Source organism: Dipodomys ordii, unplaced genomic scaffold (assembly GCF_000151885.1).
Source record: "Dipodomys ordii isolate 6190 unplaced genomic scaffold, Dord_2.0 Scaffold61, whole genome shotgun sequence".
Taxonomy (NCBI): Eukaryota; Metazoa; Chordata; class Mammalia; order Rodentia; family Heteromyidae; genus Dipodomys; species Dipodomys ordii.
The window spans coordinates 567,524-579,800 of NW_012267277.1; the positions used below are offsets into that span (position 1 = coordinate 567,524).

The 12,277-nt window shown below is 38.9% G+C and overlaps 1 protein-coding gene across 1 annotated transcript in view; it reads left to right on the forward strand.

The window, feature by feature from the left end:
• Positions 1-12,277, forward strand: part of Osbpl9 (oxysterol binding protein-like 9) — a 131,846-nt gene that overhangs the window by 33,618 nt on the left and 85,951 nt on the right. Inside the window, exon 2 of the mRNA XM_013022192.1 lies at positions 7,919-7,969. Within this exon, the coding sequence (XP_012877646.1) occupies positions 7,919-7,969 (51 nt within the window). The remainder of the gene's footprint in view (positions 1-7,918; positions 7,970-12,277) is intronic.

Sequence of the window (12,277 nt, forward strand, 5' to 3'; positions counted from 1 at the left end):
AAAAAAAAAAAAAAAGAAAAAGAAAAAGAAAAAAGATGGGGCACAGGGGATTGTGGGAACCTTTGCTAGATCAGTTAAAGTCTCTGTAGACTGAAAATTAAGAAATTTGGACCCAGTCCTGACTTCTGTGCACTCCAATGGTCGTGCTTTATTCACTATGTGGCCTACAAGTTCCAAGTGTATGAGACAGAAAGTACTGGCATAAATAAATATTTTGTTCAGGCCAATAATATAGTTATACACTTCTGTTGACAACATTCCATGAACCAGCAGAAAATACATTTGGGCACTAAAATAAAAATAAGTAAAACTAGAAAAAAATTTGGATTGTAAGAGCAGCATAGGATCATTAAAGTATTTAGTGCTTGTTTAGTTTTTTTTTAGATTCTATTTTATTTTTTATTTATTTATATTTATTTATTTATATTTTTTATTGTGAAAATACTGTACAGAGGGGTTACAATTACATGGGCAAGATAATAAGTACATTTCTTATCAAGCATTGTAGCCTCCTCCTTTGTTTCCCCTTCCCATCCCTTCCCATCCTCCCCCGCCCCGCCACCCAATCCTCCCCGCCCCCCCCTCCCAAGTTGTAAAGTTCGTTTTCGACATAATGACTTGTACTTCTCATTGTTGCAATGGGTCCACCTGTATCCCTATTTAAACGATTTGTTTTTCCCCTTCCCCTCCACAAATTATACTAACATCAAATACAGTGAAAGCAGGGGTTATACTGTGGGGGAGGGATTGTTTAGTTTTTTTAATCAAGGAAAGGGCTTGATTAGGTTTTTGAAATGACTCTTCTGGCTACAGGAGACAAAAGATTGGAGCCAAGTAGGAGGAAATGCAGAAAATTCAAAGGTGGTACTATAGTATACATAATAGATTGTGCAGGTCTGGATTAGGTGGTGATAATATAGACAGGGTTAAATGATTTTTATTTACTTATTTATTTAGGTCTTGGGACTTGAACTCAGGGCCTGGGCACTGTCCCTGAGTTCTTTCACTCAAGGCTAGCACTCTTGCACGTTGATTCCAGCACCACTTCTCATTTTCTGTTGGGTAATTGAAGAGATTATAGAGTCTGGCTTCCAACAGCAATCCTCAGATTTCAGCCTCCTGAATAGCTAGGATTATGGGCTGGGTTAAATAAATGGGTTAAGGAACAGAAGTGAGTGGACTTTGAATAGTAAAGAAATAGGTTCATGAATTACTTTAGACATGTTGAGTTTGAAATACCTAAGAGAAAACCAAATGGAGATGTGCTTAGGGAACATGTGTAGTGGGAGAGTGGAGAAAATTTAAAATAAGCTTGATGAGAATGGGAGAGTAAGTCTATTTCCTGCAGTTCCCTCTGTCTGGATGCCCTAATCCTTTCAAGAGTCTTCACTTGGCTGGATCCTCTGATTTGGTTATCATTGCAGATCTCAACTTTTCAATTTTCCTAAGCCACTTAGGTAGAGTTCCTTCCCCCAACAATAACCATCTAATAATCACTACTATAGTTTGAACATGATACTCAGAATTCATGAATTAGACACTTAATCCCAGAAGTGGAGGCCTGGGTCAAGTGGTAGATTGCCAGCCCTGAGTGAAAAAAAAAGAAGGCAGAGTGTGAGTTTAATCTCCAGTACTAACATACACGCACACCACTCCCTTCAACCAATCCCAGTGAAACTATGTTGGGAAGTGGGAAGATAAATGACCTTCTAAAAATGGATTTTAAGGGGCTGGGAAGGTGGTTCAGTGGTAGAGCACTTGCCTTGCATGCCTGAGGCCCTGGGTTTGATTCCTCAGCACCACATAAGCAAAAAGAAAAAAGCTGGAAGTGGTGCTGTGGCTCAAGTGGTAGAGCACTAGCCTTGAGCTGAAGAGCTGAGGGACAGTGCCCAGGCCCAGAGTTCAGGCCCCATGACTGGACCCAAAAATAAAATTAAAAAAATGGATTTTAAGAGTGGATTTGCTCTCTTCCTTCTTTGCCCTTCCACTGTGCAAGAAGTCCTTCCAACTTCTGCTCAGTAAGAAGGTCCTTACTACATGTCAGTTCCTTGATGTTGGTCTTAATTACCCTCTGGAGCTGTGAGAAAATAAAGTTCTGTTCATTATGAATTACCAAATCTCAGGCATTTTGTTATAGCAACAAAAAGCAGGCTAAGACTGTTTCTGGAGTTTAGGGCAAAAGTTTCAATTCTGAGAGTCTCAACAGACTAGGCTCAGATACCTGTCCTAACATTGCCAATTAAAGAGATGAGTAGTGGTAAAAGACACCCTTACCAGAAGGAATAGAAGAAGAGTTCAGTGGCCCCACATCTGCTTTCTGGATACTATCTTAAACTTGCAGATTATTCAGGGAAGGGGTAAAAAAAGCCTGTGTAGTTACTCAGTCTTGGTCATACTGGTCTGGTTGATATTATCTTAGGATGGGTCAAGTGAGCCTTTTCATATTGTCATATTTGTACAAGAATCATCTAGAATTCAATCACTGAAGTTATTTTCTTAACACAGCATGTTTGCAAGATAACATTTGGTAGCTTGCTGGAATGGAAGTTATGCTTCATAATAAAAACCTAGTGGGCGGGGGGTATAGTACACCAGCAGAGCACTTACCTGGCACTTACCTTTCACATGAAAGGCCCTGGGTTTGCACTCTAGCACCAAAACAAAACCCTAATTCTTTAGTTGGGCATTTGGTAATTGCTTGTAATGGTAGCTACTTGGGAGGCTGAGATTGGGAGTATAATAATGATGGCAGCCCAGGCTCCCACTCTCCCCCCAAAAGGCAAGACCCTATCTCTACCAAAAAATAAAAATTTAAGCTGGAAGCCGGGCGCTGGTGGCTCACGCCTGTAATCCTAGCTACTCTGGAGGCTGAGATCTGAAGGTCGCGGTTCAAAGCCAGCCCGGGCAGGAGAGACCTTGAGACTCCTATCTCCAATAAACCACCAGAAAACCGGAAGTGGCGCTGTAGCTCAAGTGGTAGAGCGCTTGCCTTGAGCTGAAGAGTTGAGGGACAGCGCCCAGGCCCAGAGTTCAAGCCCCACGACCGACAAAAAAAAAAAAAAAATTAGGCTGGGCATTGACACTATAGGAGTGAACTTATGGTCCTAGCTACTCAGGAAGCTAAGATCTGAAAATTTCAGTTCAAAGTTATCTTGGGCAGGAAAGTCTATGAAACTCTGCTCTCCAGTTAACCACCAAAAATCAAGAAATACAGCTGTGGCTCAAGTTGGTAGAGTGTGAGCCTTGGGTGAAAAAAACTAAGGAACAGTGCCCATGCACTGAGTTAAGCCCCAGTACTGGAACCAAAAAAAAAAAAAAAAAAAAAGAGAAAGAAAAAGAAAAAGGGAGAAGAAAGAAGGAAAAAAAGAAAGAAAAGAGGCTGAGGGAAATGGTATGTGGCTATAATTCCAGCTACTCAGAAGTCAGATGTTGGGGAAGATAGCAGATCAAAGACAGGCCAAAAAAATAAAAAAGTTACTCAACAAACAAGCTGACATGTGCATGCCTATAATCCCAGATATAGAGGAGAAGATAGGCAAGAGGATTAAAGTCTGAGGCCAGCTGAGCAAACAGTTTCTATCTGAAAAATATAAAGCATGCTGGGGATATAACTTAAGTGGTAAAGCTTCCATGCCTAAATTCAAACTTCAGTACCACCCCCACCACACACACATGTGAAAATGCAACTCATAGATTGGAGAAAAACATTAACAATTATGTATCTTCTAGGACTTGAATTGGTCCCAACTTTCTTGTATGTGTGTCACATAGAGGGCCTAAGTGAGAGAATCTGCTGCTGCAATTGTTACTAGCTATTGACATTCTGCTTTCCTCACATCCCCATATTTAATGCTATTTTTCTAACACAGACCTTAAAGAGTGTTTTGCTTTCTGGCATATTTTTAATTATTGAAAAAACTGAATATGCCTAAAATACTCCATTTATATGTAATTTTTCAGACCTTTTAGGATTTAGTCCCTGTAATGGTTTCCCTCCCTTCCTTCCTTCCTTCCTTTCTTTCTTTCCTCTCTTTTTCTTTCTTTCCTTCCTTCCTTTCTTTTTTCCTTAACCTCCTGCAATCTTTCAGCTTTATCTCTCTATTCCTGTGCCCTCTGTATTCTGGTCTTTAAGTCTACTTCTATGAATAGGAAAATAAAAAAGTCTTTGCTACCAGGCACCAGTGGCTCATGCCTGTAATCCTATCTACTGAGGTGGCTGAGATCGGAGACTTTCTGTTTGAAGCTAGCCAGCACAGATAAGTCAGTGAGATTCTTAGCTCCAATTAACCATGAAGAAGGCAGAAGTGGCGCTGTGGCTCAAGTGGTAGAGTGCTAGCCTGGAACAAAAGTTCAGGGACAGTACCAAAGCCCTGAGTTCAAGTCCCAGGACTGGCACAAAAACAAAAGAAAAAGAAAAAGTATTTGCCTAGTCTATGCCTTTTCTGAGTGGTCCCTTGGCTTAGAATGACCTTTTCCTCTACCTTCCACTAAACTAATCCTCCTCCTCAGTCCAAGATTGAAACTTGAAACCCCTGGTTACTTCAGTGTTGCTTTTTATGGCCGGCAGTTTTCTGCAGTCTCCAACTGTTTATACTTTTATTCATATTGTTAGGTTTTTTAAAAGAGATAGCCAAGTAAGAACATCACCACGCAGGTGGTATTCAGGTAAGGAGTAGGTTTATTCATTGTTCCGGCTGGCACCAGGCCATCTTGGTCCTCCACGTGGTGGGGAAAGGCCTGGGAAAGAGGAGTTGGGAGATCTGGGAAAGAGAAAGAGCTGGGAAAGAGAGAGAAAAAAGCTAGAAAAGAGAGAAAAGAGCTAGAAAAGAGAGCGTCTGGGAAAGAGGTGGCAAAGAGCAAGCTAGGAAAGAGAAGAGAGCTGGGAAAGAGAAAAGAAGGAAAGAGTTGAGAAAATGCTAGAAAAGAGCAGAGAGAGAGAGTCTGGGCCTGGGCTAGGCCTTATCTAGGGTATGGGCAGAGAAAGGTGTGGCCACATCAAATTCAGATGTGACCTCTTCCAGGTGTCCCAGTTGCCTAGGTAACGCAGGTACTGGGTGGAGATTTTGCTGCGAGGAGGGTGGAGTCTGCTAGCCATACAAGAGGGGACCTTACACACATTAGCACTTTTTTTGTTCTGTCATCATTTTTATTTGCTAGTATTTTGTTTTCTTTCTTTTCATTGACAATTCATAAAAGTCTAAGCCAGTTATTTTGAAGAATGTCCCACATTCTGAATTTATTTGCCTATTTCCTAGTTACATTTATTTACTTATTTATTTATTTATTTATTTTGTTGGTCGTGGGCCTGAACTCTGGGTCTGGGCACTGTCCCTCAGTTCTTCAGCTCAAGGTTAGCACTCTACCACTTGAGCCAAGCACTAGTTCTGGCTTTTTCTGTTTATGTGGTGCTGAGGAATCGAACCCAAGGCCTTATCTATGCAAGGCAAGCATTCTACCACTGAGCCACCTTACCAGCCCGACATTTACTTTAATTACTTAAGTTATCTCTACCACAGTTTTCTAATTCATAATCCTACAGTAGTACTGCTAGTAGCACCTTTCTGGCCCTATATTTCTTTTCTTTTTTTTTTGGCCCTATATTTCTTTTCTTTTCTTTTTTTTTTTTTTTGCCGGCCATGAGGCCTGAACTCTGGGCCTGGGCGCTGCCCCTCAGCTCTTCAGCTCAAGGCTAGCGCTCTACCACTGGAGCCACAGAGCCACTTCCGGCTTTTTCTGTTTATGTGGTGCTGAGGAATCGAAACCAGGGCCTCATGCTTGCAAGGCATGCACTCTATCGCAGAGCCACCTTCCCAGCCCTGTACTATATTTCTTTAAAATGTGTTATATATAGTTGGAAAAGATCAGGATGGAAATATTGGCTCTTACCTTGTTTGGGTAAGAGCTTGCTCTTCATTCTTATCACACATTTTCTAATCTAATTATTATTATTATTATTATTATTATTTTGGGTCCAGTCGTGGGGCCTGAACTCTGGGCCTGGGCGCTGTCCCTCAGCTCTTCAGCTCAAGGCTAGCGCTCTACCACTTGAGCCACAGCGCCACTTCCGGCTTTTTTCTTTTTGCTTATGTGGTGCTGAGGAATCAAACCCAGAGCCTCAGGCATTCAAGGCAAGCGCTCTACCACCGAGCCACCTTCCCAACCCCTAATCTAATTATTTTTATATTGTCTTTACCCTTTTGGAGGGAAGATTTAATATAGGGTATAGTTGGAGGGAAGATAAATACAGGGTAGAGTAAAAGGGCAGTTAAATTCTTAAGGACTTAAGTGTATGTTTTTTTAAAAATTTAACTGCGTTGTTAATAAAGAACTTTTTGGTCCTGTTTAGTAATTAGAATTTTTATATAAAATGTCTTTTTTTCTGTATCTGTAAGTAGAATAAAACAAAACTTTCTTTAGTACTTCCATAATGACTTCTGAGCCATGTGAGGTGGTATACATCTGTAATCCCAGCACTTGGGAAACTGAGGCAAGAGAATCACTAATTCTAGGCCAGCTTGGGCTTATGCAGTGAAACTGTACTTCAAAAACCCAAAAGCTAGCCTGGCACTGGTGGCTCATGCCTGTAATCCTAGCTACTCAGGAGGCTGAGATCTGAGGATCGAGGTTCAAAGCTAGCCCGGGCAGGAAAGTCCATGAAGCTCTTATCTCCAATAAACCACTAGAAAAATGGAAGTGGTGCTGTGGCTCAAGTGGTAGAGCACTCACCTTGAGCTGAAGAACGCAGGGACAGTGCCCAAGCCCAGAGTTCAAGCCCCAGGACAGACTAAAACAAAAAACAACCCCTCCCCCCCAACCAAACAAACATAATGACTTCTGAACGTGAATTCCTGTGGCTTAGGGGTTTGGGGCATCAATAGTTTAGAATGAAACAATTGTTTATGAAACATTATATACTATTAGTTTGTTTCTCATATAGGTAGAATACAGAAAAATGCTATTTATTAAGTAGTAAATGTTTATTAAACTTACTTTATTATGCATGACTGATTTGATTTTAGGAATATTTACTAAATATCAGCACAATGTTTGCTATGTATTGCTAGCCTTTACTTGGTTTGGTAAGGGAGACATAAAGGGTAAGCACCATTTCATTGGTAAATGTTTTTTGAACACCTAATGTATACTAGACAAAATACTGAAGCATAAGATAAGATAGATGATTTTTTTAATCCTAATAAATATGTCCAGGGTGGTGTGTACCACAACAAGGAAACAAATGAATAGGATTGAGGGCCTAGGCATAGGAATCCAAATTAAATAGAACTAATGCTTTTGAATGACAGCAAAGCAGAAAATGTGGATCAAGGATATTCCAAGCTGAAGAGTACTGGTTAAGTCACAGTAGCAAAAAATGTCATCTAGTTAGGTACTTGCAAAGAAGTGAAGCTAGAGCATTGTTTCTGAAAGTGTGATCCTTTCTGCGGTTGTCAGCATCATCTGGGAGCAATTCTTAAACCTCTAGATCATTCTTATCTTAACCTTCTAAGTGATCCTGGACTAAAAGATCAGAACACTGGACTAAATTTAAGGAATGTGAAAAAAGAATAGCAATTATAATGTAGCCTCTCACATTAAAGGTATTAAAGTTCTGTGATTAGGTTAGGCTATGTATAGATAAAACCATTTTCTTTTTTTGTTTTGTTTTTACCAGTCCTGGGGCTTGAACTCTGGGCACTGTCTCTGAGTTTCTTTTGCTTAAGGCCAGTACTCTACCACTTGAGCCACAGCCCCACTTCCTAAATCATTTTCTTTTTAAATCTCTATATTGAGTGATTTCTTATGGGAAAAGGAATAGATAATACTATAATATTGTTTCGTTTTTAATCACCAGATATTCAAACAACAATTTATCAGTCTGTTAACCTTTTACTTACTGATTGCTTTGTTTTTCTTTTAGTCCAAGGACAAAATGATGAGAGGCTCTCGCAGAGGATGTGTTAGACTCAGAGTAAGTATTCATTTTTATGAAAATAAATTTTGACCCAAAAATGTGCTTTGATAAAGTTGTGGAAGTCTAAATTTTGCTTAGCTTTCTTAATTTTAAATGTTAGGGCACATAATATTTCAGAGAGGAAAGTATGAAAACCAGGACTTAATGTTGTATCCAAGACTTACTAATATTTTCAAACCTCATCTTTACAGATAATGGACAAATTACTTGTAGTATTGGTGATACAGCAATGGAAGAAAAGGACTCAGAAAAACTTTCCCCTATTGCTTTGCCTTTTGTGTTCAATATTAAAAATACAGCAGCACTATGAAGTAGGAATATAATTCTAGCCATATGTAAAATTTAAAATTTTGTGGTAGCCACATTTATTTCAGCATATAATCAATACAATTTTTTTTTCTTGGTGGTTTTAGGGTTTGAACTTAGGGGCTTGGGCTTCCTTACTTGGCTTGCTTGGTGAACCACACCTCCAGCCCTATTGGCTGGTGATTTTAGAGATGGAGTCTCATGGACTTTTCTGCTTGGACTGGCTTCAAACCATGATCCTACTAGTCCAAGTCTTCTGAGTAGCTAGGATTTTAGGTATGAGCCACCATGATCCAGCTAATACACAGTTATTAATATGATATTTTACATTATATTTTGGTACTAAGGATTTGAAATCCAGTGGGTCTTTTTTACAGTACTGAGACTCTAACCCAGGGCCTTGCACATTGTAGCCAGCCACTCTACCCACTGAGCCCTTCTGGTATGTTTTTGCACTATGGACACATCTTAATTCAGTGTTAGATACACGTCAGGGGAGGTGCTTAGTAGCCCCTTAACTCTATTTCTGCCTTTTTGCATCCTTAATTAGTTTATTTGTTTCTGGTGCTAGGAATTGAACCTAGGCACAACCTAAGTTGTAGATGTGAATGTTTGGTAGACATTGTTGCCTTTATTATCAATTCTTGAAAAAATTGTTAAATGATTCCATGAAGTTACATTATAATGGCAAAATTCTGGCACTGATGTAAGAGAGTGATAGAATTATAGAATGGAAATGAGATAGGCTATATATGTATATATATATATATATACATATACACATATGCATACATGTATACACACACATATATATATATATATATATACATGTCTGATGTGTATGTGATAGCATAAAAATTTTTTTAAATTGAGCTAAACTTTTCCTTTGGTTCCTCTTGTCTGATTGGCCTAATTGCTTTTCTAAGTACTTGCTATCAATCTTAGTCACCTCTGAGATTGGTATTAACGGCCTTTTTGGCTTGAGGAAGGCATAGTAATGATACTTTGGCTGGTGTGTGTTGAGACAACACTTCAGCCAAATTTATCTTGATTTAAGCCATGGTCTTATTGCTAATGCATAACTCAGGGCCTTATACTTGATACGTTGTGCTACTCAAGCCATGGCCCCAACCCTTTTTTGTTTTAGTTAGGCTTTAAAAAAAATTTAAAAAACAGCATCCATTAGTTGTTTTTATTGTGTTATTTCCATACATACATACATAATACATACATTGTACCCTGACTAAAGTCATCCTTTGTCACTTTACCTTCTGCCCCTCTCCCTCTTCTTAAAACAATTTCAGCTGGTTTTATTGTTCTGTTTTCATACAGGCATATAAAATGCTTTGACCCTCATTTGTTGGCCCTCATTTATGCCTCACCCTTCTCCCTCTTGCTGATACCTGCCCTGAACAGCTTATTTTACTGTCCTATCATCATTTTGTCTAGAGTATATTAATTATACCAAGAAGGTTTATTGTGGTATTTCACATATGCATATATTATATTTTAGTCAGAGTAACTCCCTCGTTGCTCTTTCTTTCCTCATCTTCCAATCCCTATTGTTTGTTATTAGTGATATTTCTTATGTCATCTTCATTCATAGATGCAATGTATTTTGATATTATTCATCATCATTATCTTTCCCTCTTCCCTTCCCTTTTGTGTCCCCAGTGCCATAAAAATGCATATAATATATACCTTTAAAATCTATATTCTGCAAATGACTGTACACATTTAGCTTTTTGAGGTTGGCTTATCTTGGTCAACATGATGATCTCTAGTTCCATTCATATTTCTGAAAATCACATAATTTCAATTTTTTCATGGCTAAATAATACTCTACTATACCCCCCCCACACACACACATACATACCCACACACACATACACCTATCTTTTCTTTATCAGTTCATCAGTTGTTGGCCACCTTAGCAAATTCCATAGTTTGGCTATTGTGAACTGTGCTGCAATGAACATGAGTATGCAGATATTGTGCGCGCTCTCTCTCTCTCTTCTCTCGTTTGTCAGGGGCTTAAACTTGGGGCCCTGGGTGCTGTCTCTGAGTTTTTTTTGTTCAAGCCTAGTGCTCTAGCAGTTTGACACTTTGAGCCAAGGTGTCACTTCTGGGACAAGAGTCTCACAGACTTTTCTGCCCAGGCTGGCTTTAAAACTGTGATCCTTAGATTTCAGTGTCCTGAGTAGCTAGGATTCCAGGCATGAGCTACCAGCATCCAGCAGGGAAACTCTTTTAATGTTTATTGCCCATTATGACTCTAATTAAGTGGTTTATATATATATTTTTTTTTTAAATTTTTATTTTTTTATTGTGAAAATACTGTACAGAGGGATTACAATTACATGGGCAAGATAATGAGTACATTTCTTATCAAGCATTGTAGCCTCCTGCTTTGTTTCCCCTTCCCATCCCTTCCCATCCTCCCCCTGCCCCCCCACCAATCCTCCCTCCCCTATGACCCAGCAATCCCACTTTTGGGCATTTACCCAAATGGTTACAAACAAGACCACACTAACGCTACAAGCACAACTATTTTTATTGCAGCATTATTTACTATAGCTAAGATATGGAACCAACCCAGATGTCCCTCAGTAGATGAATGGATCAAGAAAATGTGGTATATATACACAATGGTTTATATATTCTTGGCTCAACTTTGACAGCTCATATGCATCTAGAAATTTTCCATTTCATCTAAAGTATTTCCATGTTATCTTTTGAATTTTATATTTGAAATGTTTTCTTTCTTCATCTCCAAGTTTGTTGTTTTGAGTTTTTTCTCTCCTTTTTTGTCATATTAGCTAGAGGTTTATTTATCTTGTTAATTTTTTGAAAGAGGAAATTTTTGTTTTATTGTTTCTTTGTATAGATTTCATCTATCATTTCATTAATTTCTGCTCTAATTTTTACTATTTCTCTCTACCAGCTTTGGGGTTGGTTTTCTGCTGTTTATTCATAAGTTTCAATTGCATCATAAAAATTTTTTAAGTGCTTTCTTTTTTCTTTTTTTTAATGTTGGCCTTCATAGCTATGTACTTTCAACTTTTTTCTATTTTTGCTGTGTCTCAGAGATTCTGTTAGGATGTGCTTTCATTTTAATTGGTTTCCAGGCACTTTTATTATTTCTTCCTCCTCTTCCTTCACTCCTCCTCCTCCTCTTTCTTCTTCTTCTTTCTTCTTTTTTGGCCAGTCCTGTGGCGTAAACACTGTCCCTCAAGACTAGCACTCTACGACTTGAGCCACAGCACCACTTCCAGCCTTTTCTGCTTAAGTTATACTAAGGAATCAAACCCAGGGTTTCATGCATGCTAGGCAAGCACTCTACCACTGAGCCACATTCCCAGCTCTATTTCTTCTTTTATTTCTGTTGTTCAACATGTGCTATTCAGTCTCCATGTACTTGAATATTTTCTGTAGTATCTTTTGTTGTTGAGTTTTAGTTTATTTACAGATAGAATACAGGAGGTTATTTTAATTTTTTCTCATACTTGTATATTGTATATGTCTTTGGATGTGATTGAGTTTGGAGAAAATTCAGCTGGCTGCTGAGAAGAATGTGGAGTTCCTGAGGAAATACTTGGTAGTATTTGGGCTATAATGTCATTTAATTCTATGTTTTTAAAAATATTTTGTTTGAATGATGTATCTATTGGTAATAATGGCCCTACCACTTGAGCCACAGCTCCACTTCTGGCTTTTTAGTGATTAATTGAAGGGTCTTGTGAACTTTCCTGCCTGGGCTGGCTTTGAACCACAATCCTCAGATCGCTGCCTCCTGAGTAGCTAGGATTATAGGCATGAGCCACTGCATCCAGCCCTCCTAATGTTTATTTTATTCATTTGTTTATTTATTTTTTCCAGTCCTGGGGCTTGAATTCAGGGCCTAAGCACCATCTCTGAGCTTGTTTTTTCTCAAGGCTAGCATTCTACCACTTAAGCCCCAGAGCTACTTCCAGCTTTTTCTGTTTATGTGGTGCTGAG